The sequence below is a fragment of the Biomphalaria glabrata genome, chromosome 5, assembly GCF_947242115.1.
Source record: "Biomphalaria glabrata chromosome 5, xgBioGlab47.1, whole genome shotgun sequence".
In the NCBI taxonomy this organism is placed as follows: Eukaryota; Metazoa; Mollusca; class Gastropoda; family Planorbidae; genus Biomphalaria; species Biomphalaria glabrata.
Window position 1 is genome coordinate 25,950,694 of NC_074715.1, and position 27,271 is coordinate 25,977,964.

The window sequence follows — 27,271 nt, forward strand, 5'->3', positions numbered from 1 at the left end:
GGTTGTTGAAGTTCCTAACTTGCGCACAGATTTTACTTTACCAATAACCAATCTCAATCCTATACCTCTTCATTCTGTGGGTGTAAAATCCCATTCAGTACCACCATCAAGCATTCCAACAACAGACAAGTTAGCACATTTAAAGTTTACATTTTCCACACCAATACAAGAGAATAGGAATCCTGGCAGTAGTTTAGTGTTGGGCAGTGTTGATAAGGTACTCAAACATGGTCATTAGAATCATTTATAACCCTGATATTATATCAAGATATATCATTATTTGATAATTGGCTGACCAGAGAATTGCTTCGGTTTCAGAATTTTAAGTTTAGTTCTCCAATCAATGCTTCAAATGTTAAAATCAATGCTGCTGGAGCAGAGGAAGGCTCTAAATCTTCACCTGAACCTGCTGTAGGTGCTTCATCTGTTGTCTCTACATCATTTTCTTCCACTCCTCAAGTTTGGGGATCTACTGCTCCTAGACCAAAAGTGGCAGACATAGGTGGTAAGTGCACTTGATCTGTTGACTTTGTCATGGAAGGTATGCTTCTGAATGAAAGAATTTTGTTTTGTTTTTATGGGAATAAAAAATGTATGGTTGACAATGACAGCAGGATTAGCATTTGTTGAAAAAAGACTGCATTCACCCCCTCTTTCCATACACTCTTTTGTTTTCTCCTTCAGTACATCATGCCCAACAGGTACCATAGAACCTACATGATAATTTAGGATTGAATTTTTGTCTAAATATTTTAAAGTCTGCCTAATTTTGTAGACTTATTATGGCTTTTTTTTTGTTTGTTTGTATGTAAAATAATTTGAAGGTAGGCTCTAGACAATTTTAACAAATGCAAATGTTACTAGATCTTTCTCTTATTTGAAATTTATAGTTTGGACAGAGTGACTATTGTATAGTTTGAAAAAAGTGAGTTGGGGTGAACTAATTGTATGACTCAAGCTGGGTGGAAAGAAACGACAATTACAATTTAAGATGAGGATAATGCACTGAATGAACTTAGTAGTGATATTGTGTACAAAATTGTAACTGCTAGACTGCTCAATATAACAAGTGAATGTTCCATATAGGTTTGACAAAATTGTAACTGCTAGAATGAGCACTATAAAACTATTATAGAGCTATTTGTAATTTTTACAGCAGCATAATTAAAAAAAAGGGGGGAGTCAATTTTTATAAACTGTACTCAAAAGATTTTTTTTGTTGTTTTCAAATTGCATGAAATAAGCATCTCTGTTGACTAGTAAGTCATCTTTGATTTGTTGACAAATCTAAACATGTATTTCTGATAACTTAAAATTTCGAGTGTTTGTCACCATCAAAGGATGTAATTAATACTAAGTTGACTTTAGTAAATAGTTGAACTGCAATAGCTTTGTAACAATATCAATTAACAAGAAAGTGTTTTGTCAGGAACATCCTCAAGTTTCAAGACCTATAACAAATGGCCTGAAAATGATAGTTCAGCAGCATCTGATGTTGTGACCCAAAGTGGATTTTCCTTGGCTCCTGCTGCTTCTTTAAAAACAGGCTCTGTCATGGATGTGCTTGGCAAAGGTAACTAAAAGGTGGTAGATATTTTAGTGAATTTTTTTTTATGAATCATTGTGGTATAATGTCACTTATTCACAGTTTTCATTAATTTTAGAAATTAAAAGCAGCTCTGGTATAATGTCACTTATTCACAGTTTTCATTAATTTTAGAAATTAAAAGCAGCATAATTGTTCTTTACTAGGTCCAGTGGTTGCATCTGTCTCTTTTGTGCCACCTAAGTCCAGTACAGAAGGTAACCATGATTTTTTTTATTTTTTTATATTAATTACAAAAGGATTAACTTATTTACTTAGCTGTTTGAGCGAATAAAAAAAAATTATATTTCTATAGTATAAAACATTAATAACACAGAAATTCACTAAAATTTCATTAAATTTAGTTCTTTCATTTGGCTTTAAATGATGCTATCTCGGAGACCTTCTGATTTATCTGAAGATATTTAATGAAGAATTCTGATAAAGCCATGTTTTGAATACATTTATTTTATGTAAAATGCAATAACTTGTTGAATCTAAAGGCATCTTAAGAAGTAATTGATTTTAAATACATAATTTGTTCTTTAAAAAGCCATCAACTTCTAAATAGCATTGTTTTTGGTAGATGACCTGATGTCTAAATTCAAGAAAGCAGCTGGTTCATGGGAGTGTTATAGCTGTATGTTATCCAACAAACCAGATTCCACTAAATGTGTAGCATGTGATAACCCAAAACCTAACTCTAACCAAGGTTTGTTAAGTTATTGCTTTTGGCATTTTATTAAAGCATTTCTTTTTTAACTGTAGTGTATAATGTGCAATAATCTATATCAGAGGAAAACTGCTATCAATCTGGAGTGGTTTTTGTATAATTTTATTTTGAAAAGTTTTGAGAAATAACTTAAAAAATAGATAGACATTTACTAAATTTAGAAATCTGTCAAAAACATGTGTAAATGTTAAATTTAGGTTTTCAACATGGAAAAAGTTTACCAATCTATAATTTAAGTTTCTGTTTATCAAGCTTGGCCATTTTTTAGTATCATTAACATGGACATTTGAATTTCTAAATTGATAGTATAACATGTAAATGCGCATTTTAAAACATCCTTTTTTTTGTACTGATTAATACCATGTTTATTAATAGCTTATTTAACTTATTTTAGTTGTATTATTTCTATAGTTTTTAAAATATTACTGCACTCTGCAACAGTTTGCTGTAGTAATGTATAAGCAGCAAGCTTACTATCAAGTGCTAGAGTAAAACTAAGAAAATCCTGATGGTCTCTGGTTCCAATTCCTTGAGGCCTTCCAACTTTCTTAAACAAAAATACTTTTACATTGTGTAAAACAAATTGTAGAAAAATACTAAAATCTAAAAAATAAGTCGTGTATTATGTGTTTTTTTTTCCTCTCGATCTTAGCAAAAGTAAAGTGTGCAGTATAACTCCTCTCTGGAATGACGCTACCACCGTTGATTTAAAAAGTCCTTTTCTTTTGAAATATCTCCTATTGTCGATACTTTAAAAAATTTGTTTCATTTGCTTTCCTTCCAAAATCTTTTTAGATGATCAATATGATTTCATTAAAGTGTCTTCAATTTTTTTTTTTTTTTTTGCCAGTTATCCGATGTTAGTAACATCATATTAGCTCAAGATTTCATCTTGTGTGTCTTTAAATGTGTAATTAATTTTGTTTTATTAACTTATGGGATTATTGGTTTTAAAAAATCAATTTGTATTATATAAATACATTTACATAAATATTTATATAACTTTTTCTTTTTTTGAGAACGTAGACACAAATGCACTTTGCAACAGTTTGCTATTGTATAATCAGCAAGCTTACTATCTAGTGCTAGATTAAAATAGAGAAATCCTGATGGTCCCTATAATCTAAATTACTTGAGGCCTTCCAACTTTCTGTGACAAATTAATTAAAAAAATTAGAAATGGTTTAGTTTTCTAATGTCTTTTCTTCTTTCTTGAAACTTTTTCTAAATCTAATGTAAAGATCATACATGAGAAATACATTATTCTGTACCATTTTATGTCTCGAGAGAGGGTCTTTTCCCTTTGCAACTTTTATGTAACTAAAGATGAAAGAGTTGAAGTGACCTCTTCATTGCTGTGGGAAAGCCTGGGCTCTAAATTTATAAGTGCTGGGCTCCCCACACATCACCACTCACTTCTCTTCCTTACTGACAGGATCCAAAGGGATGAAATACCATCACAACTTGGGGTCAAGTGGCTGCATGAGTTTGCCAGAGAGAAGTGGTCTTACCACTGTCTCCCTACCTATATGGCTCCAAAACCAGATTTTCTGTTAGGGTCTACTCCCACACAAAGTGGTGCTATTGCTAGGGGTTTGGTTTGTGGGCTAAGTGTCCGCTCTCCAACAGGCAGTGATTGCCTCACATCTTGAGGCCAAATCTCCAAGACCCTTGAAGATTAGCCTGAGGCTTCACAGCATCAGATTCTGTCATCTGGAGGAGGTACTCTATATGACTTGCTGTGGAGAGACTATGTACTAGCAAGGGAGATTTTCTAATTGCTCCCCAATATGCTAGCTAGTAGTGGCAACATAGCACTACCACACGAGATGCTTCACACAGAAATACATTAAACCAATAATTTTTTAACAAGAACATTCACACTAATGCACTTTGCAACAGTTTGCTATTGTATAATCAGCAAGCTTACTATCTAGTGCTAGATTAAAATAGAGAAATCCTGATGGTCTCTAATCTAAATTACTTGAGGCCTTCCAACTTTCTGTGACAAATTAATTGAAAAAATAACAATGGTTTAGTTCAAATATTGCAATTACTGTCTGACCATTTCAACATCAGTGCATTTAGAACTTTTAATTTCAAATATTTTTAATAAAATTGAGTACGTAATATGCTTTTTAACATTAATTCAAGTCATTGACTTTCCCAAATGATTGAGATAACTTCTAATATGTACATCTATGTCATAAGTATTGTCCTTTTGTCCATATGTTTCACAAATGTTTTAGGATATGTTTTTATATTTTTTAGAGGAAAGACATGCTCCAATTTGATTATCTGTGTAAAAAGTCAATTTCTTTTATTGCTTTTGTTGTTCTAAATACAATACATTATGTTTATCTCTGTGATTTATGCTGTTGCTACAAATTAATGCTTAGTCTTTCATGCACAATTTGTTTTTAGTTTGTATATTTGGCGCAGTCATAAGTAAAATAAAATTACTCATACTATTAAGAAGTGTATAGATTGTTAGAGGCTTTTCAAATTTCTTGTACATAATAGCTACTTAAACAAAATTACAGAAATGTTCTGTCTGATGAGCCCCATTGTTATTTGGATTGTGTCAAATCTCTTAAAGAGTCTGCTCAAGCCATATATGTAGTTATATTTTGTTTTGTTCCAGTATCAACCAGCTCCTCGGTTGCAGTGAACTCTCCTCCAAGTACGAGTGATGACCTCATGGCAAAATTTAAGAAACCTCCAGGCTCTTGGGAATGCCAGGGCTGTTTGATTGTAAATAAACCAGAATCATCTAAATGTGTAGCATGTGAAACCCCTCGTACAGGAAGTAATCAATTGTCAGCACCAAGTAAGTTTCTAGTCCAATTTAAAATGTGTTAACCTTGGAATTTTTTTGGATTGTCTTTACTTAAAAACAATAATTATTTTGATTGATAACAAGTATATAAATTATTTGCTGTTCCATATAGATATCAGTTCTGGTAGTCTCAGTAGTTTATTCAAGAAACCCCCTGGCAATTGGGAATGTGATACGTGCATGATACAGAATCCAGCTGCAGCTGAAAATTGCTTAGCTTGTGATTCACCTAAGCCTGGTCTTCAAGCTGCTGGAGTTGGTCAGTAATTTTCTTCTTTGGCTTCTATTCTTAAGTTACATCAGTTTAAATAGTAGTAATCACAATATTTATTTGTATCCTTTAGTTTCCAAAACTACAGAACCAAGCAAGACTTCATCTATTACAATATCGTCCCAAGGAGGTTTTGTTCTCAATGTGCCTACTACAACAGCCACAACAGTTGGTTCAGGTGGGTTCAAGTTTGGAAACACTTCAACTTCTTCTGTATTCTCAACTTCCTCATCAGGTTTCCAGTTTAGTCAAACAGCCACAAGCAAAGATTCCTCTGCTTCAACCGTGTCATCGTCTGTACCACTGACTGGTGGATTTAAATTTGGAAGTTCAAGTACTTCACCAGATACCGGTGGATTTAAATTTGGAAGTACTGCACCAGATACTGGTGGATTTAAATTTGGAAGCTCTGGTTCACAGAGCAGTAACATTGTAACAGAACCAGCTAAAAATAGTTCTGGAGGTGCATTTGTATTTGGCTTATCATCTGCAGCATCTACTAGCAAACCAAATGTCCAATTTGGCTTGACAACTAAAAATGTTTCCTTCAATGAACCATGTATTTCAGAGAATCATTCAATCTCAAATGGTTGTTTACCAGTGAATCAAGTCAATTCAAAAACTGCAAGTGCTGGACCTGTGTTTGGGGTTGTCCCATCTAGTGGTGCTTCTCAGGAAATAAGATCAACAGCTGCAGTTGTAGGCATTGCTACTAACCCTCAAATCAACTCAAATGCTAATTCTCTAGCTGTTACAATGGCTCCAACTTTTGCATTATCCACTTCTCAAGCTTTGGTTGTAGACTCTGTACCAAAATCTTCCAACAGTCTTTTTCAGTTTGGTGCAACTGTGGCTACGTCACAGTCAAATTCAACAGGCCTTGGCATGAACAGTATAAGCAGCAGTAAACCCCTATCAAATGGAGGGTTTACTATGTCATCAAATCAATCTAAAGTTGCAGATGGAGCTAATTCTTTAGGTAAGCCATATAAATCACTTTAAAATATTTTGTTCTATTTTCATTGGTAGTATGTCATTTTAATGGAAAAAAAAACAAATAATATCAAAATTCCTTGATTTAGGATCAGGCTTACAAACTAATGCACCTGTGTTTGGTGTTTTTGGACAGTCGACAATCTCTTTGAATCCAAGTTCTTCTGTATCACTGGCACAGCCCAGTAAACGCTCTGTGGATTTGAATGGTGAGTGTTCAGCCATGTTTTATGATGGTATGGTTAATGCAATAAATTATTTATTTTTTTTTCAAATATTTAATCATTTGGTCTTAATAGATGTGGATGCTCCAAGTGCTAAAAAAACTGTCAACTTTGGATTAAACAATAATGATACTGCCACAAATGGATTGTTTACTTTTGGAGGTAAAAATTTAAGTTTCAATCACAATGTATATGTTAGTTCAATCATGAAGTTTATTTCATACGAATTAAAACTATTTCATCAAACCTTGGTGTGAAGAAATCCTTTAAGTGAAGTTTGCTTTTGAACACAAGTTCTGCCCCATCTCATTTATCTATTCAAAACAGCACTATAATTGTAATTATATCCTAAGATCTCCTAAAATTGAAAAGTCTTAAAAATTCTCCTAAAAATTGTCAGAAGTAATGCTTTAAGAAATTTTTGTTTAGCCTCTAAAGGTTCACCTTTTGGGAACAGTGCAAGTATTAACTCGGGCACTCCATCTGGAGGCTTCATGTTTGGATCAACACCTGGGGCTCAGCCCTCACAAATCAATAACTCCTCCCAAGGATTTCAGTTTTCAACCGGAGCATCAAATGTTTTTTCTTTCACAGCTTCAGCTTCAAATGACAGTTCCAAATCTGAGGTCAAAGGTATTATTGATAGCACTTTTTATTTAGGATATATCAAGGCTCTTACTATGTCATTTACATTATCAAGCTCTTCCAAGTATTGACCCAATTTTCACTTTTACAGCAGCTCCATTTCCCATCCCAACACCTGCATCCTTTAATTTTGGAGGCACAAGTCAACAGACAGGGGCTCCTTTTGTATTTGGTGCTAAACCTGTAAGTTTAGAAACAGCTTTACTTCATTTATAGTGCTTTCATTTGTGTTGGTTAGGCAGAAATAAATACATGTGCTCTATTCATTGATACAAATGTAGGCAACATTTTGATGGTCATAATTTCAATTGAATGCTATTAAGCCAATGCATTTTCTGTCTTAGACTGAACCTCAATCTTCTAGCACACCATTTGTGTTTGGTGCTGGTGCACCTAATGCTCCAAGTCAATCATTTAATATTGGGTAAGTGAAAGTTCTCTATATGAGTGTTTCTGCAGTACTGGTATCAAAAAGTGTCACATTAGGTCAAAAATTAAAATGAAAGTTTTTGGTTTCATTTTAAGTGTTTTCTTTTCCTCATCCATTGTACTTTAAGAATTTATCAATAGAAAATAAATTGGAATACATACATTTCCTCAGCAGTGCTGGCAAAAGGGGTACCCAATATTGCATTTCAGGTGCATCACCGGGACACCATTGATGATTAAAGTACAACTAACTCATAATTTTTTTGCTTTCTTATCATGATTTGAATGTTTCTATTGTATTAAGCAGCTAGATAGAGAAATTGAAGTTTTTGAATACTTACGTAATGTTTGCGTTCAATTAAAAAAAATGGGACACCGTAGCACCTGTAACACTACTGGTAAAAGTTTTTTAAATAAGATTTTTTATAAGAAAATAGAATTTATGCTATACTTGCATTGTAGCTAAATATATAGGCTATTATTTGCTGCAATATCTCAACAATAATTCAAGCATTTATTATAACATAACTATTATATCACAAAATGTTGCGGGTGCTACAACGGGACACCAATATAAAATATATAGTTTTTTTTGTTAATACATGCTGAAATACAATTTTTTTAGTCTGTAAATACATTACCAATTATTCTTTTATCAATGATTCACAAAATAGTATTCTATAACCACAAATGAATGTACTAGACCTTTGTGTGTGTGTGTGTACAATAATCATTTAAAAAAATATTAGACATAACTGCCTCAAACATGACCTAATCATAGACTAAAGCAGCTTTATGACTTTCAATGCATCAAGAACAAGATCCAAAACTATATTTAAATATAAATTGAAATATAGAGTAGATTTAAATCTACTCAAGACCTTTATCTAGATCAAGACGTGTTTAGTGTCCCGTGAAGCACCACAGACAATGATAAAACAATAAGGTTTACATTAACTTAGATTAAAAAATAGTATTCTATGTATTTTAGATCAAACTTGAGAATAATAAGCTTAATTCTCATTATAATTCAAAACTTTGGTGAGAAAACTACTTATATCTAGATCTCTGAGATTTTCTGGTATCATTCAACATGAGGCGTTTCGGGTGCTACAATGAAAAAATGTGGGACACCATGTCTATTAATGTCTCCTGTTAATTACTATGTAGCCTTTTCCCAAGAAAATGGAGCTTATTGTGTACTAAGCAGTATCAGAGATACCATTAAGTAATTCCCATCTCATTAATAACTTTGTTTAAAAAAATATTGTTCTTTTTGTTAAGAGCGTTTGAGGTGCTTCACCTGGGACACCAAGAGCTATTTTACTAAAATTATATAAATTTGTACAGTTTTAAAGAAAAATTACACTGTGTAAATTAATCATAGATGCTTTTAGTAACAGAGACACAATTGGGAGCAGAATCCTTTACTTTGTTTACAAATGATAAAGGTTTAAAATGTCAAGTTTAGTGGGACACCATGTGATGCACTTATGACACATTTTTTACAGCGACATCTAAGTAATACCAAAGTAAATATAAAATAAAAAGATATAGATAATACAATAACATTATATTGTTAACCTATTTCAACAAAAATGTCTGTTGAATAATCTTTGCTTTTAGTAGAATATTTCTTCAACCTAAGCCTGGTATTCCATGTTACATCAAAAGATGCCATTTTGTGCACTATTTCACACATTTTCTACAATTTTAAAATTCCAAAATGCACCTTTCAAGCTCAAAATATCACAATTTATAGATAAACCATTTCTAAGTGAAATGAAAAGAAAATTGTGACATTTTAATAAGAAGTTTTTGAGTTATAGACTTTTTAGTGAGCCAATACCTGTTTGTCAACAGTACTGGAGAAACACTCATATACTTCCTCACACTCCTCCCATTCTTTTAATTTTCCTTATACATACACAGTTGAATAGGAAGTGCAATAATTGGCTTAGTATGAAAAGGTTCAATGCTAAGTCTGTGATATGAAGATCTTACTATGTAATTAATTTACTATGAAGGTTGCTAAGCATATTTATGTGGTAAAAATTCTGTAATATACTTTACAAACTATGGAAGTAATTTTTAAGTTTGCATTGGAAAGTCAATGGGAAAAAAAAAAAGTCAAAATAAATAATGTCAGTGATAGTTTTTAAATTAAACTAAATTTTCTTTCCAGTTTTGTTACAAATGTAACCAAAAAAAAATTCTAATTTTGACATCTTTCCTCTTATCAGCTTGCACATTTTTCATGGGAATCAACAAAAAGTTGGAACTTGCAGTGATGGGAATTTTCCTGAAATTTTGTTAAAACCACTATTTCCAGAAAAAGAAATTGTTCCAATATTAATCCAACCAAAAATAAATAAATCAAAACATTTTCCATTAAGGATTTTAAGAAGACAAGCATTTTAAAAATGTTTTTTTTAAAACATGCCACTTCTTATAGTTGTCTGAAAGAGATGTCACAATACCTGTTCCTTGTAATCATTTTGTGTGTTTGTGTACAATAAATCATTCCATGATCAATATTCAATATAATTTTTGGATTGCCGTGATTTACATAATTTTCTAAAAATTTGCTAAGTCTGTTCCCATCACTAAATCTGAACTCTAGACACAGATCTCAAAAACGTCTCTAACCATTTTGCTAGTAATTCAACAGTTTATGTATATTAGACATGCTTACCATCCTGCATTTGAAAAACCATCCCACAAAGCTTATTTTCATTATTTATTAATAGTGCGAAATGAAAATACTGAATGCAAAATAAAATGTGTTTATTTAAATTTTTCCATTATTTACATTTTGTCTCCTCCCAGACCCAGTGTGTCATAGATTTAGATTTAGACAAGACCTAGATCTAGTCCAGAGTTAGTCTAAACTCTAGATCTAAATTAGTGTTAGAACCTAGTAAGCGCTAATGAGCCTAATGCTCAATTCAAATAATTTCTTTCCTGACAATGCATCTAGACTCAAGATCTAGTGTTTACTATATATCTAGATTAGATATAGAATTCAAATCTAGATTCACAAGATATCTAAGCTACAGACATGAATTATTATGACATTATTGAATACTAAATTTATTAGAATCATCAAATTCTAGTCTTACTTCTAGATCTGGAGTAATCTTGATTACTTGAGATAAAAAATAGACTTAGTATAGTAGACTCTAAATTCTTCTTCTAGAGCTAGATCTACAGACTGCATCTAGAGTACTAGACAATTAAGTAGATCTAGAAATAGATCTGATAGTAGCATTGCCATTAGTAATTTAGAATATCTAAAGATTAGTCTTTAGGGGTTAGTTCTATAATAGATTCTATAATTTTCAACATATTTTACATCTAGACAAGAATCATTTATAAATCTGTTCTAGTAAGGAAATCTAGATTCTAATTCTGCATTATATAGATCTTAGATCTATAATGACTATTAGGCTAGTCTTCTTCTTCATCGTTCTCATTTTTCATGTTGGAGGGTTCAGATTAGTAATCCTACATCTAAGATGAACTGATCTGTGATCAGGCTATTCTCTGTATAGTTTCTATAAGAGGGTTTGGGGGTCAGAGTCTTGTTCTGGCCTCTTGACATCATATATACATTTAGATCAAGCTATAGATTTCTAGCACAGGATATAATTATGATTCTTTAATTAAATGCCTTTCTAGTTTTAATTATACTATTTACATCTAATGTATTAGAAGCTAACTAGCAATTTCATTTGAAGTTTTATTTATTGTGCGCAATATGGCTGCTGAACGTAAAAGCATTTATGTCTCACATTGGAGCCTGAAATTCCACATTTTAAACTTTCTGGGTCATGGGGGTAGGCATGTCTGGTATATCTAAAGGAAAAGAAATTACTAGCCAATGGGCCACACAGGAAAAACTCTGGGGTTTGACAAATAATTTTTAAAAATATATATAATGTAAATAATGATTTTAAAATTTAAATATCAATGTTCAGGAACATTTTGCACAGTCTTATCTAGAAATCAGTTTAGACTGTCTTTTTATGTTTCAAAGTCTGGAGCTGTATCACCAAACTAGAATTTTAAATACTTGAGTAGATTTGTACATGTGCTTAACAAGGTTATTGGGGGGGGGGGTAAAAGTAATTGCTTTTAAAAAAAACATTAACAGCTTCAAAAAGATGGAATTGCCTTTTTGTTTTAGTACTTGTTAAAGCAATGTGATCCCAAATTGTTAATGTTTTTTTTTTTCTTTTTTTCATCAGGACTGGAGGAGATAGACCAAAAATTAAAGCTATGAGACGAAAAAAGAAATGATCACGTTGAAATGTTATTGAGTAGACTCATTTCTAGACATAGATAGATATATAAAATAAAACAAAAAATGTGTATGTAGGTGAAATCACTTTCTGAATAAACATATAGCAAGTTTCATCAGTCCTGGAGGATTATCCACTATGTTTTGTTGCTTGAAATATTTTGAACAGTTTAGTTTCATTGTTGAGGATATTTTTACAAGTTTTATTCTATGTTTTTTTTTCTATTTAATTTTAATATAAAATAGTTCCACTACAAACTATGGCAAATAGTATTATACTTTTTTTGTTATAGTACTGGTTCAACATAATCTATAAATAAGTTGTATTCTTGTTGAAGTTTCCTGTAAATTACTGTAAGTACAATGTACAAATTTAGTTAGCTATGGAATGTAAATAATGTTCAAGTGTATATTTTTGTATTTTAGGGCACTGTCCCACTTGTTCAACTAAAATGACTTGATAAAGAAAGAGCTTGAAGATTTTCATATGTACATTGTCTCTTTGCTCTCATGCTATTGCATTTGTAGTGTTGATTGAACTACAGTGTACAACTGTTAGTGTCAATGTGATGTGTTCAGCATTGACTTGTTGATAATGTTAGTGCTGCTCCTTCATTCCCCATGACCCTTCCCACCACCTTTCTAGAGCCATGATTTAAACTTGGTTTATCTTACCAATGAAACTACTGAAGGAACACTAGGTTTAACATTTTAATTAGGTGTTCTGTTTTTGACTCTGCCTTTGTTTTTATATTAGATCTTTTTTTTTTCTTTAAGTTTTATTGAAAGTTATTGTTATATATTTTTTGGATGCTATGTAATAATTCCTGGACACAAAAATAATGTCTTTCAGTAGAAACTGTAGTGATGTTCTTGGTTCTGATGTTTTCATGTTCTTGAAACTTTGTACACTACACCTTTTTTTTTTCTTTATATGCTAGGGCTGTCATGATGACCAGTGCACCTCCCTTTCCCTTTCTCAGAGACTTAAGAACAAGACTGTATCATAGCAGTAGCTCCAGAGATAGGAACAAGACACACATAGCTCTAGAGACTGAACTAAGAACAAGACACACATACCATAGGTGTATCTCCAGAGACTGAACTAAGAACAAGACACATACCTTAGGTTTAGCTCCAGAGACTGAACTAAGAACTAGACACATACCTTAGGTTTAGCTCCAGAGACTGAACTAAGAACAAGACACACATACCATAGGTGTAGCTCCAGAGACTGAACTAAGAACTAGACACACATACCATAGGTGTAGCTCCAGAGACTGAACTAAGAACAAGACACATACCTTAGGTTTAGCTCCAGAGACTGAACTAAGAACTAGACACACATACCATAGGTGTAGCTCCAGAGACTGAACTAAGAACTAGACACATACCTTAGGTTTAGCTCCAGAGACTGAACTAAGAACTAGACACACATACCATAGGTGTAGCTCCAGAGACTGAACTAAGAACAAGACACATACCTTAGGTGTAGCTCCAGAGACTGAACTAAGAACTAGACACATACCTTAGGTTTAGCTCCAGAGACTGAACTAAGAACTAGACACACATACCATAGGTGTAGCTCCAGAGACTGAACTAAGAACTAGACACACATACCATAGGTGTAGCTCCAGAGACTGAACTAAGAACTAGACACACATACCATAGGTGTAGCTCCAGAGACTGAACTAAGAACTAGACACATACCTTAGGTTTAGCTCCAGAGACTGAACTAAGAACAAAACTACTATTTGTGTAATCCTGTTACATACCTGCTTCAGCCTTAGATTTTTGTTAAGAATGTGCTGGTACCAGTATTGTTCATTGTCATAAACTAACATTTGTAATAGAATTAAAATAGAATTTTTGATTTGAATATCTGCACCCACATTTTCATTTGGTTTCCCTAGAAAATAAGACTTATCATCTTGTTAAAAAAAAATGCAAGGCACTTAACTGAAGTCCATTTTCTTATCAATGTTGATGTTCAAAAACATGACTTGCCCTTTAATTCACTTATTGTTTCCCCTCTGTGAGACTTGTTTCAACAGCATTTATTGATGAACTTGACTACTAACCCTATCCACCTTGAGCAGAGTTCTACAATTGACTCTATTGTTGACAGTGGTCCTATGTTTTGTAAACAATTGATAGCATGAAACTTTTATTTGCCATTGATTGTGTGAAAACAAATATTTCTTATGACTTAAAGGCTATTGTGAATGTGTGTGCACAATGTGAATGTCTGGATGGAGTGACCAAATAAAGGAATTCTTTAAGTGTATTTGTTAGTGTCTTGCTAAAGAAGAGATGGCAATACTTTGTAGTGGTAGGAACAAATGGAAGCTGTCCACCCTATATAAAACTAAGATGCAAACACGAACAACATTCACACACAACTAGGGCTTTTTGAATTGCACTCATTGATTGCAAGTGGAATAGAGTTTTGGAAAGGCATCTTTCATGAACAAGTTGTTCAAGCTGTGATTGTAAAGGATGCTTTAGTAGAGTAGTACCATTCCAGCAGGAGATGGCTAAGGTAATAAGACACACATACAAAAAATGGTATTGTCTGTTTTCAATGTTCCAAGCTTCCTTGAGATAGAAAAGTCTGATGTACATTAATCCATAATGTTTAGGCAGCTGAAAGTGTAGAGACACATTTTGGGCAATCTTAAAGTGTGACACTAACGGGTGATCCTAGAAGCAACTTAGGCGCATTGTATAAAGCAGCAGATGACCAATAAAAGAGGCAAATGGAGATCTCACGAAGATACTAACAACTAAGAATAACATGCGCAGACAAGGGAAAACAAATCATTGGCGGATAAGGCTTTGTTTGCATCAGATGTTGCCACGGGGCAGCTGGATAACATAGTTAGGGTTTAAAAATAGACAACTCCTCAGACAGGAACACCATCAGCACGTCAAATCATATTGGACACGCCTACACATTTCTAGTCTGGCACAAGAACACCGAGAGAGAGAGAGAGGCTCCTTACGGGTCTTGTTAGATCTCTGAACTATAAGCAAATAACTCTTATACTTATTAAACGTTATAGAAACTTTTTTTTAAAAAATCAATTCTTAAATAATATAATAAGATAAGACTGCTTTATTGATCCTTACGGAAATTTGTTGTGATTACAAGGACTCGTTTCTCATATAAAGACAACACAACAGAAAAATACACATAAATACAACAGACAACATAAAGAGTTCATTCAGCGACTACACACAGGTATCTTGGTGCTTTTCATGTTCCCTGATCAATGAGTGGCGGTGATAGAGTCTGACCGAGTGAGGTACGAACGAGTTTTTGTACCGCTCCGTTCTTGTTTTGATTGACAGCAGTCGCCCACTTCGCGACGACCTGACATAGTTCTGATGGAGCGGGTGGCCGTTGTCTTCCAAGATTTTTTCGATTTTTCTTAGGCACGTTTGTTCAAAAAGTTCCTTTAAATGTGGTAATGTTGTGAGTGTAATTTTTGATGCTTTTTTAATGATGTTTTCTAGACGTTGCAACAGTTTAGATGAGGCGTTGCCTTGCCAACAACTTATTCCGTATGTTAGCAGATTTTGTACAGTCGCGCCGTAAAATGTCTCAAGGATCTTCTTGTTTAATTTAAAACTGTTGAGTTTGTATAGAAAAAAAGAGTCGCTGGGCTGTTTTCTTTGTCATTTTTTGGGGGGATCGAACCCACATTTGCGTTCATTACAAATACTGTCACAACTTTCATGATATTTGTGAATACCGGTATCTCCATTACCTGAATACACATCAATTCTAATATGTCGATCTCACACACACACATATATATGTGATGTCGACTAGATATCCTTTATTTTTTACAGAACTTAAATCAACTCACACCGTTTGTCTGTCTGGTACCAATTCCCTTTCTCGGATAAGGCATGTCTGTAAATGTGCAGTTCTTTCCATTATACAAGCTTTTGTTTTATTTTTTTTTTTAAAGTATAATTTGTATATTTTACTTGTTTATTCAACACGCACTCGTATTATCCCAACATTCACACCACGTAGCGCTCTTGTGTTTTCGTGCAACTTTTCCCTGAACCAGTGTTTCCCAAACTGTGTTCCGTGAGGCCTGACTAGGTGGTCCACGAACTCCTGGACTAATTAACTAGGAGACCACCACGCGAATGAACCTCTCTAAAAATAAATTGAAGCAAAGTGTTTCGCTAAATATTCAGATTGTGTGAAGTTTCCCGCTAGATACTCAAGATTGTGTGAAGTTTCCCGCTAGATACTCAGATTGTGTGAAGTTTCCCGCTAGATACTCAGATTGTGTGAAGTTTCCCGCTAGATACTCAGATTGTGTGAAGTTTTGCCGCTAGATACTCAGATTGTGTGAAGTTTCCCGCTAGATACTCAGATTGTGTGAAGTTTCCCGCTAGATACTCAGATTGTGTGAATTGTTCCGTTGAGGAAAAAGTTTGGGAAACACTACCCAAAACCCATGAAGAAAATCGCATCTTATAGTATTATACTAATTATAGTAGGAATTATCATTCCATTTTTAGAACTGTTTTCTCTAGCGCAAGGTCCATGTTTTGTCGATGTTCATCATTGTTACCTAGATCTTGGGGTCTACTCCACAAAGACGACTGTATATAATTATGTGTAGGCGTTCTATTCAAACCTACGTCTCGCAAAGATAATAGCACGAAGACGTTCTTGGATCTGTTCTTTTACATAATCACAGTACGTGATACACTGGCCTCTTCCCTTTCTTGTCTGTGTAGCAGCAAATTGTTTGTGGAACCGAAGAGTGCGGCGACAGCGAAAATCAATACATCTGTGTGGCGGCATCGAACAGGCTGCAACCCTCTCTCACAGAACTCTCTGGAGTTATTTCCTCCTTCTACCCGGCTCCACAAGTCGCAGTTTTTAACAAGCCAACTCATGGAGTGAAGGGCTCAACACAAAAAAAAAAGGGGGCGGGAGGGGTAAGTGGTTATTTTGGGGCTTACCACGCCAGCCTCCATTTTGAATATCGATCTGAGTGATAGCAGTTTCTCTGTGCCTGGCATTATCGGTGTCGATACTACAGCATTTGGAAATATTGGCACCTGGCCCTCCTGTTAAGACCACCTTTAAAACGTGGATTTCTATTTCGAACCCAAATCCTTAGACCGGCACGCTTTTACTAGAATGATTTGACCGACTGGATAAAATCGAGCTTGTTTATCTTTCATAACAGGCATTTTTTTTTTTTTTTACAGGCATTTGAAGTACAAGCCACAAAGCTCTCCTTCCCCTCTCGCTCCTATCCATGCCTGAGCCCCTTCTCTCGCTACATTCCAAACCACGAAATAACATGTTCTGCGCGAGCGTCCATGACAGCGCGCGCGTATTTCTCTGAGTTTCACGTGAAGGTGTAAGTGTTTACTGCCCCCCCCCCCCTCATTTTGTTTGGCCACGAGACACGGGTGAGTCACGCGTTAGAACAGAACAGGCTTCTCTCCCCTCCCCCGCCTGACGAAGAAGCCAGACTGGTAGTGTCACAGTGTTGTCGTGTCAGTAATGTCGCCGGGGGGTTGGCAGTGCCTAATTCCTTAGGATAATGCAGGAACGTCCCCCTGGACAAGACCCTAGGTTATTCTTCTTCTTCTGTGGAATTGTTTGGCGCGTGTTCAGCTCGTGAGTAGGTAGAATTACGTTCCTGTGTTGTGGTGTGAGCACGCTCTGGTCGTCTGCCGAGAGGGATTAACGACTTACGGTGAGTAATCAGGTCATGTCAACCGGCGTTCCTGTCATAATTTTTTAATGCTGCCAGGTGTAAGACATATATTTATAGATAAGGCATTGGTTTATTTATCTTCAATTTTTAAAAGACATTTGTTTATTTATCTTCAATTTTTATAGAACATTGGTTTATTTATCTTCTATTTATAGATAAGACATTGGTTTATTTATCTTCAATTTTTATAGAACATTGGTTTATTTATCTTCAATTTTTATAAGACATTGGTTTATTTATCTTCAATTTTTATAGAACATTGGTTTATTTATCTTCAATTTTTATAAAACATTGGTTTATTTATCTTCAATTTTTATAGAACATTGGTTTATTTATCTTCAATTTTTATAAAACATTGGTTTATTTATCTTCAATTTTTATAAAACATTGGTTTATTTATCTTCAATTTTTATAGAACATTGGTTTATTTATCTTCAATTTTTATAGAACATTGGTTTATTTATCTTCAATTTTTATAAAACATTGGTTTATTTATCTTCAATTTTTATAAGACATTGGTTTATTTATCTTCAATTTTTATAAGGCATTGGTTTATTTATCTTCAATTTTTATAAGACATTGGTTTATTTATCTTCAATTTTTATAAGACATTGGTTTATTTATCTTCAATTTTTATAAGACATTGGTTTATTTATCTTCAATTTTTATAAGGCATTGGTTTATTTATCTTCAATTTTTATAAGGCATTGGTTTATTTATCTTCAATTTTTATAAGGCATTGGTTTATTTATCTTCAATTTTTATAAGGCATTGGTTTATTTATCTTCAATTTTTATAAGGCATTGGTTTATTTATCTTCAATTTTTATAAGGCATTGGTTTATTTATCTTCAAATTTTATAAGACATTGGTTTATTTATCTTCAATTTTTATAAGGTATTGGTTTATCTTCAATTTTTATTAGGCATTGGTTTATCTTCAATTTTTATAAAACATTGGTTTATTTTCAATTTTTATAAAACATTGGTTTATCTTCAATTTTTATAAAACATTGGTTTATCTTCAATTTTTATAAAACATTGGTTTATCTTCAATTTTTATAAAACATTGGTTTATCTTCAATTTTTATAAGACATTGGTTTATTTATCTTCAATTTTTATAAGGCATTGGTTTATCTTCAATTTTAATAAGACATTGGTTTATCTTCAATTTTAACTAGACATTGGTTTATCTTCAATTTTTATAAGGCATTGGTTTATTTATCTACTTATAGTCTGAAATTCATAAGCATCACTTGCACATGCTGATAAGTCAAATTTTTTTAAACAAATCGGCAGAAAAGTCAATTATAGAATATATCAGGTTTAAAAATGTATTGCTAGATTAAATGCCATTATTAAATAAAATCAACACTTAATTATTTAAACAGCCTTACGACTATCAATTAATGCCTAGGCATATTCATATTTGACTAGATAAACATGAGACACTTCCGGACGGAGGACTACAAAATAACGTAACTATTAATACATAGAACACTAAACCATAATTAAAACATAGAAACGTAACCTAATAAAATAGGCAGAAATATACAATGATCACACACAACAATGTACTATATTACAACATATTCCCCCTAGTACTCCCCCTTCCCAAGAAAACCAATGACTTAACAGAGTTTACGTCTCTAATTACACCACGCACGACAAGATTGACACATGGATACTCACTCGAGGGACGTAATTATCTTCTGTTAAGGAGGAACGTCTGCGATGTAGGCCTATAAGATAAGATATTAAGGACTTGTCCTCCAAGTCACGTACAGTGTTTCAAGATTTAGTATAGCAAGTCATAATGTAAACATTCTAATGATTTATGTCGCTATATAAAACATATCGTTATACAATGATATAATATATCGTTAATTTGGTGTGCGTGTGTAGTGGAATTATGACCAGAATGACCTCATTGTTGAATGTCTGAATGTCTTGCTTGCGACACACCAGCCAAAGTTGTGATGATAGTCATAATAGTGTAAGAGTACTTATTTACTGAGACTTGTACTGGATTCTATCGTTACTACCTTCGATGAAGTCCAGTAGGGAATCGGCGCCGGAGGCGCCATTATCCCGTTGATGGTTAGAAAGGCTTTTATCCAACCACCAGGCCTGGACATGGGGTTCTTCACCCCTGTCCTGTCTGAGGGCACCCAACGGTAGGCGGCCATATTGGTTGACTGACTGGTAAAACCGGGCCGTGCCGTGTACACAGCGCGCCGTAACCGGTCCTGGCCCACTCGCTATAAGTGGCCGGTAACAGCGCTAACTGCGGGGAGCTTGTCTCATATTCCTATACTGTAACCGCCACTGTTCCGTGCAAGGGCCGCCACTCCAGCCAACGGGTCACTGATGACGGCCCCCTTTGTGGAACGGCGTGGCGGACTTTTTGGACTGGGTTGCAGGTTACTTGTTCCATCCCCACCCCGAGTGAGATAAAAAAAACAAAAGCTCACCCAGGGAGACCTGCTAGATGGCCTGGTTCGCTACTCGTTCTTAGCCTGTCCAGATCCACCTCTGGATGTTTCCACCGGAGGGCCACGCTGAGGCGACGGGTAGCTGGAAATCCTCCGGATCGTTACTACCAGTATATTAAAGTCAACAAGTAGTCTCTACCTCTAGATCTGGATACAAATGGATTGTTAGGCTGTAAACACAGTACACGAATCTAAGTTGGAAGCAAGTGACGAAATCAAGGGAAACCGTTCAGGTTATTCTAGAACCAGTAATGCCATTATAAATATGTAACCCATAATAGAATTAATAAAATTTGATTATCTCAAGTTCTGACTTATAAACAGGTCCTATCTTGTATTCTGCACAACTTTCAAATTGCCGCGAAGGTTTGCCTTGGCCTATAGAGTTTGGAATAGTAAATTAAGTAACCTTTGAAAAAAACTCAATGCAGTCTTGGCATTGAAATACACCCCCCTCTCCATCTCTCTCTCTCTCTCTTATATTTACATCTACTTTTGTTTTTAGCTCACAGAAATTAATCGGATGTGATCTAAATCCCAACACTTACAGAAGCTACTTATTTATACAATTAGACTTAGAATTCTTCGTGTATTTTGAAAACAAGTATAAGCCCTCTACGTGTACACTTACTTCCCTTAGAACAGGGGTGGACAACCTATTGAGGGCCTCATTGAAAAAAAAAAAAACTCTGGGAAGAGGGAGGTGAATATATATATAGTAATGCTTTTGTTTGCCACCACAATCCATTCCTGGAAGTTGATCGAAAACGATTTTGTTCCTAAACTAATTTTCGTATAGAGAAGCAGGAAATAAAAATAATCGGTTCCCAGTCCGTGTTTTTTCCCATGGTAACAAAAATTCATTATATCTTTCACATGCTGAACACAAGTGAATAAATTTAAGAATTATCAGCAAATAGACGATGCAATTAAAAAAACAGAATAATTATAGCATAAGAACATCAGTCTGTTGAGTGCGATTTGATGGCGTACAGTAGATGAGGTGTGGGCAGGAGGGGTAGGAGTCACTACTTTGCGGGGAACCCCCTTCCATAATGATCATAACAACAGCCAGCTGACTTTCTGGAGTGACTTCCCATTTCTATCCTTTTGCAGATGGAAGAAAAAAAAATATCCAGAGTCTTTTGTTTCGTGACTTCATTGGAAGGCTGTTCGGTAGTAGGACATAATGTTATCAGTGTAAAGAGTCCTTTTCCTATAGTAGGACATAATGTTATCAGTGTAAAGAGTCCTAGTCCCTATAGTAGGACATAATGTTATCAGTGTAAAGAGTCCTTGTTCCTATAGTAGGACATAATGTTATCAGTGTAAAGAGTCCTTTTCCTATAGTAGGACATAATGTTATCAGTGTAAAGAGTCCTAGTCCCTATAGTAGGACATAATGTTATCAGTGTAAAGAGTCCTTGTTCCTATAGTAGGACATAATGTTATCAGTGTAAAGAGTCCTTGTTCCTATAGTAGGACATAATGTTATCAGTGTAAAGAGTCCTAGTTCCTATAGTAGTGCATAATTTTATCAGTGTAAAGAGTCCTAGTTCCTATAGTAGTGCATAATGTTATCAGTGTAAAGAGTCCTAGTATTAAAGTATAGTATTAAAGGAAGAATTTTGTCCATAAGTGCCTGCAATCCCCCCCCCCCCTCCCAATTGGCACAGATTTGTTTACTGACTGAACAGTCTCCTCCTTACCCTCGCTCTTACCCTTGTTCCTGATGGAGGTGCTCTAACTCCTCTCTCCGTACTGTGGTCTGTGGTCTTCAGTGTTGACCTCTAACCCCATGCTTTGTCCAATGGAAATTATTTCTTCAACAATTTCTTGTTCAAAACCACCAAAATATGTCTCTGGTACAGGCCTCAGTTTCCACGAGACTTGGTTCCATGCGTGTGAGGCTTGGTGCCAGCTCGGGTGACGCTTGACATCATTGTTCGCAAACTAATTTTATTGATAATTTTGCTCGTAAACCAATTTGTTCTTAACCAAAAGCGTATATTTAATCAATTCCAACCGGAGTAAGAGGAGCAGACGTTAGTTCCACGGGGAGACAAAATACAATCTAATGGAATATTAAAACAAAAATAGAGCATTTTTTAAAATTTCTTTTCAATTTTTTTGTTATTTTCCTTCTTTTAAAAAAAATATTTATTCCTTCTTTTGACTCTTGCTGGGTTTGTGTTTGTGTGCCGCATCTACCTGAACTACTCAACACTGACATGAAGTTTGGTTTTGTTTTTGTTTTAAATGGATCAATTAAAAGGAACTGAAGAGAAGTCTAACCAAATATCTCTACAGAGAAGTCTAACCAAATATCTCTACAGAGAAGTCTAACTTAATATTTCTACAGAGAAGTCTAACTAAATATTTCTACAGAGAAGTCTAACCAAATATCTCTACAGAGAAGTCTAAATTATATCTCTACAGAGAAGTCTAACTTATATCTCTACAGAGAAGTCTAACAAAATATCTCTACAGAGAAGTCTAACTTATATCTCTACAGAGAAGTCTAACCAAATATCTCTACAGAGAAGTCTAACTTATATCTCTACAGAGAAGTCTAACCAAATATTTCTACAGAGAAGTCTAACCAAATATCTCTACAGAGAAGTCTAACTTATATCTCTACAGAGAAGTCTAACCAAATATCTCTACAGAGAAGTCTAACCAAATATCTCTACAGAGAAGTCTAACCAAATATCTCTACAGAGAAGTCTAACCAAATATTTCTACAGAGAAGTCTAACTTAATATCTCTACAGAGAAGTCTAACCAAATATCTCTACAGAGAAGTCTAACCAAATATCTCTACAGAGAAGTCTAACCAAATATCTCTACAGAGAAGTCTAACCAAATATTTCTACAGAGAAGTCTAACCAAATATCTCTACAGAGAAGTCTAACTTAATATCTCTACAGAGAAGTCTAACCAAATATTTCTACAGAGAAGTCTAACCAAATATTTCTACAGAGAAGTCTAACTTATATCTCTACAGAGAAGTCTAACAAAATATCTCTGCAGAGAAGTCTAACTTATATCTCTACAGAGAAGTCTAACCAAATATCTCTACAGAGAAGTCTAACTTATATCTCTACAGAGAAGTCTAACCAAATATCTCTACAGAGAAGTCTAACCAAATATCTCTACAGAGAAGTCTAACCAAATATTTCTACAGAGAAGTCTAACCAAATATCTCTACAGAGAAGTCTAACCAAATATTTCTACAGAGAAGTCTAACTTAATATCTCTACAGAGAAGTCTAACCAAATATCTCTACAGAGAAGTCTAACCAAATATCTCTACAGATAAGTCTAACCAAATATCTCTACAGAGAAGTCTAACCAAATATCTCTACAGAGAAGTCTAACCAAATATCTCTACAGAGAAGTCTAACCAAATATTTCTACAGAGAAGTCTAACCAAATATCTCTACAGAGAAGTCTAACCAAATATTTCTACAGAGAAGTCTAGCCAAATATCTCTACAGAGAAGTCTAACCAAATATTTCTACAGAGAAGTCTAACTTAATATCTCTACAGAGAAGTCTAACCAAATATCTCTACAGAGAAGTCTAACCAAATATCTCTACAGAGAAGTCTAACCAAATATCTCTACAGAGAAGTCTAACTTATATCTCTACAGAGAAGTCTAACCAAATATCTCTACAGAGAAGTCTAACCAAATATCTCTACAGAGAAGGCTAACCAAATATTTCTACAGAGAAGTCTAACTTAATATCTCTACAGAGAAGTCTAACCAAATATCTCTACAGAGAAGTCTAACCAAATATCTCTACAGAGAAGTATAACCAAATATCTCTACAGAGAAGTCTAACCAAATATTTCTACAGAGAAGTCTAACCAAATATCTCTACAGAGAAGTCTAACCAAATATTTCTACAGAGAAGTCTAACTTAATATCTCTACAGAGAAGTCTAACCAAATATCTCTACAGAGAAGTCTAAACAAATATCTCTACAGAGAAGTCTAACCAAATATCTCTACAGAGAAGTCTAACCAAATATCTCTACAGAGAAGTCTAACCAAATATCTCTACAGAGAAGTCTAACCAAATATTTCTACAGAGAAGTCTAACCAAATATCTCTACAGAGAAGTCTAACCAAATATTTCTACAGAGAAGTCTAACCAATCTGTCTAACCAAAAATTTACACAGAGATGTCTAACCAAACATCTTTACAGAGAAGTCTAACTAAATATCTTTACAGAACTAAAGAAGCCGTTTTTCAGTATTTGAGATTGGACCAAATGAAACTATTCACTAGGATTCGAACACAACTTGGTTGTGGATTCAGCCTGGTCTGGTGAACGAAAAGTGTCTGACATGAAGAAATCAAATCCAAAGGAATCTCAGAGTCGTACAAACAATAACCGATGATGTTTGTTTGTTTGACATGTTTCGGGTGTTCCTTCAGAGTTTACTTCCTAGTCCAAACCTCCCGCAGGACGACGGAGGATGGGAGTGGGCAGGGTTTGAACCCTCGACTGTCGATAAATCCGAACGACAGTCCATCGCGCAAACCGCACGACCAGGCAGCCATCCTGCCTGATACTCGATCATATCACAGGAAGTCATTGATCCATTAAGATGATTAAGCGAAAACATAAAAAAAAAAAATATGAAATAGCCTTTATAGACATGTTTATCTTGGACTTGAATTTTGTTTTTATTTTGAATTTATACATTTTAAAAAAAGTATCAAGCTAACACGATAAAAGAGTAAAGACATGACCAAATGTAACACTATTAAAAGGCTCCATAGAGTCTATGAGAGTAACCCCGCACGGAAAGAGTTTATCTGTGTGGAATACATATGATTGGATCACTAACTTATATAACAATGTGAATAGCAGGATTACATGGCAGTAGCATAACATTCAATAACTGATGTAAGAAGAATTTTCGGACACTCATTGGGGGGGGGGCTCAAGTAGGGGCCCGAGGCGCTTTCGACTTTGGACCCCGTTATGTTCGAAATGTGTCCTGAAGATGAGCTCGTTCCAAGAACTCCATTTTGTGCACTTTGGTTAGTTCGCCAAGCAGATGATATTGCTGAAAATGTAGGAATAAATGAAGACAATTTGAACGAGCTTCTAGGTGTAGAAACACTAGCCAAGATATTTTTAGTTCGTCCCCATGGTGAATGTACTTGCTAATTCTGGACAACCAAACTGAACTGGGAAATAAAAGTAGACATTTCCATACTCCTTCACAATCTTTGCGCTACTCCCTCCCCCTTCCCTTTCCATTCTTGTTCTTGTTCATTTTGGGTTGTGTCTGTTCATTGGGAATCGCCAGAGAGAGAGAGAGAGAGAGAGAAAGAGAGAAATAAAACTGGGGGAAGGAAGTTAATGTGTTGATTCCCAGATTCGACAGCCTGCATTCTTCAACCAATATTAGTTTCCTTGCTAATTGGTATTTAGCCTCAAGTATATAAAAAAGCTGGAGATGTGGGAAAGGCGTTGAGAGAAAGGGGCTGTAAGGGGTGGAGAGAGAGAGAGAGAGAGAGATTGAAGCAAATTTAACGATTTTAAGAAATAAGATTTAGATTATAGCCTATAATTCATTAAATTTTGTCATTCTTTTCCTCAATCCGACTGTTCGTCCGTCTGTCTGTCTCTCTCTCTCTCTCCCAACCTCTCTCTCTCACAGCGCGACGCCATGATGCTCTGTCATGTGCCTCTGTCTCCCAGGTGGCTGAATCTATGCTGAACGCCTTCAGAGAAGCTTTGAAGAAAAGCAAGGCCAATGGCACTAGCTCCAGCTGGAATAACCTGTTCAGTGTGCACCCGGGCATTCCGGGCTCACATAGGTCTCACCAGCCACATGAGGAGGCATAAAATAAAACCTCAGTGCAAAACCCTCAGCCCCCTGGATGACAAAGTGGTCATCACCGAACCACGATGGAGGAAATATATATCTGTCTATTTATATTTGTACCCTCTTACGCGCTTTCTTTCTCTCTCTTCCCCTGTTGCCAAAAAACTCATTTAAATTAATAGACACTATGCTTCACGTATACAATATATATATATATATATATATATATATATATATATATATATATATATATATATATATATATATATATATATATATATACATATATATATATACACACAGTTAAGTGAATATTCACACACACACACATAACACACCTGAACTAAAAAGAACCTCACTCATAAGTTCTGGCCCTACCGCTGCAAGTGACCCAGCTCTGAACTCAACATAGTTCCATAGATTTCATTTTTTGTTCCTGATGAAACTTAGCGTATCACTAAATGTTGGTAGTCAAATTGTCGGCTGACTGGTTGCGTTAACTTTGGACAATGTAACAGTATCTGGGGAGATAACGATTGACATAACTCTCTTTTCCAAACACTCTTAGCTAACATCAAACAAAATAAAGGATCTGGACCTGATGGTATTCCAACTAGATTACTCATGGAACTAAGCAGGGCTGGTCCTAACCATTGCGGGGCCCTATTCCAAACACTCTTAGCTAACATCAAACAAAATAAAGGATCTGGACCTGATGGTATTCCAACTAGATTACTCATGGAACTAAGCAGGGCTGGTCCTAACCATTGCGGGGCCCTATTCCAAACACTCTTAGCTAACATCAAACAAAATAAAGCATCTGGACCTGATGGTATTCCAACTAGATTACTCATGGAACTAAGCAGGGCTAGTCCTAACCATTGCGGGGCCCTATTCCAAACACTCTTAGCTAACATCAAACAAAATAAAGGATCTGGACCTGATGGTATTCCAACTAGATTACTCATGGAACTAAGCAGGGCTGGTCCTAACCATTGCGGGGACCTATGCGAAACGCATTGTGCGGGGCCTGGTCTGGGTAATAAATGAAAATTAAGATTTTTAATTAGAAAATAACTTCGTCTTTGCATTTTGTTCATTCTTGACTAAGTTCAAAATCACGCTCAAACAACTAA

The 27,271-nt window shown here is 34.8% G+C and overlaps 2 protein-coding genes across 7 annotated transcripts in view; both read left to right on the plus strand.

Moving 5' to 3' along the window:
• The window catches only part of LOC106065713 (nuclear pore complex protein Nup153-like), a 28,390-nt gene extending 14,086 nt beyond the window's left edge, over window positions 1–14,304 (plus strand). For 2 of the 5 annotated variants that reach the window (XM_056028840.1, XM_056028841.1), the window contains exons 13-26: window positions 2–217; window positions 319–505; window positions 1,430–1,573; window positions 1,753–1,803; window positions 2,172–2,297; window positions 4,963–5,148; window positions 5,270–5,416; window positions 5,502–6,407; window positions 6,511–6,630; window positions 6,721–6,807; window positions 7,075–7,278; window positions 7,382–7,473; window positions 7,635–7,714; window positions 11,970–14,304. In XM_056028840.1, coding sequence (XP_055884815.1) covers window positions 2–217; window positions 319–505; window positions 1,430–1,573; window positions 1,753–1,803; window positions 2,172–2,297; window positions 4,963–5,148; window positions 5,270–5,416; window positions 5,502–6,407; window positions 6,511–6,630; window positions 6,721–6,807; window positions 7,075–7,278; window positions 7,382–7,473; window positions 7,635–7,714; window positions 11,970–12,021 — 2,598 coding nt within the window. In that variant the 3' untranslated portion in view covers window positions 12,022–14,304. The remainder of the gene's footprint in view (window position 1; window positions 218–318; window positions 506–1,429; window positions 1,574–1,752; window positions 1,804–2,171; window positions 2,298–4,962; window positions 5,149–5,269; window positions 5,417–5,501; window positions 6,408–6,510; window positions 6,631–6,720; window positions 6,808–7,074; window positions 7,279–7,381; window positions 7,474–7,634; window positions 7,715–11,969) is intronic. The other 3 variants (XR_008777862.1, XR_008777864.1, XR_008777863.1) reach the window with 3 other exon arrangements.
• A 132-nt stretch (window positions 14,305–14,436) lies between these two features.
• Window positions 14,437–27,271, plus strand: part of LOC106061840 (dystrobrevin beta-like) — a 161,790-nt gene continuing 148,955 nt past the window's right edge. For both annotated transcript variants that reach the window (XM_056028843.1, XM_056028844.1), the window contains exon 1: window positions 14,437–17,769. The gene's annotated coding sequence lies outside the window, so the exon portion shown is untranslated. The remainder of the gene's footprint in view (window positions 17,770–27,271) is intronic.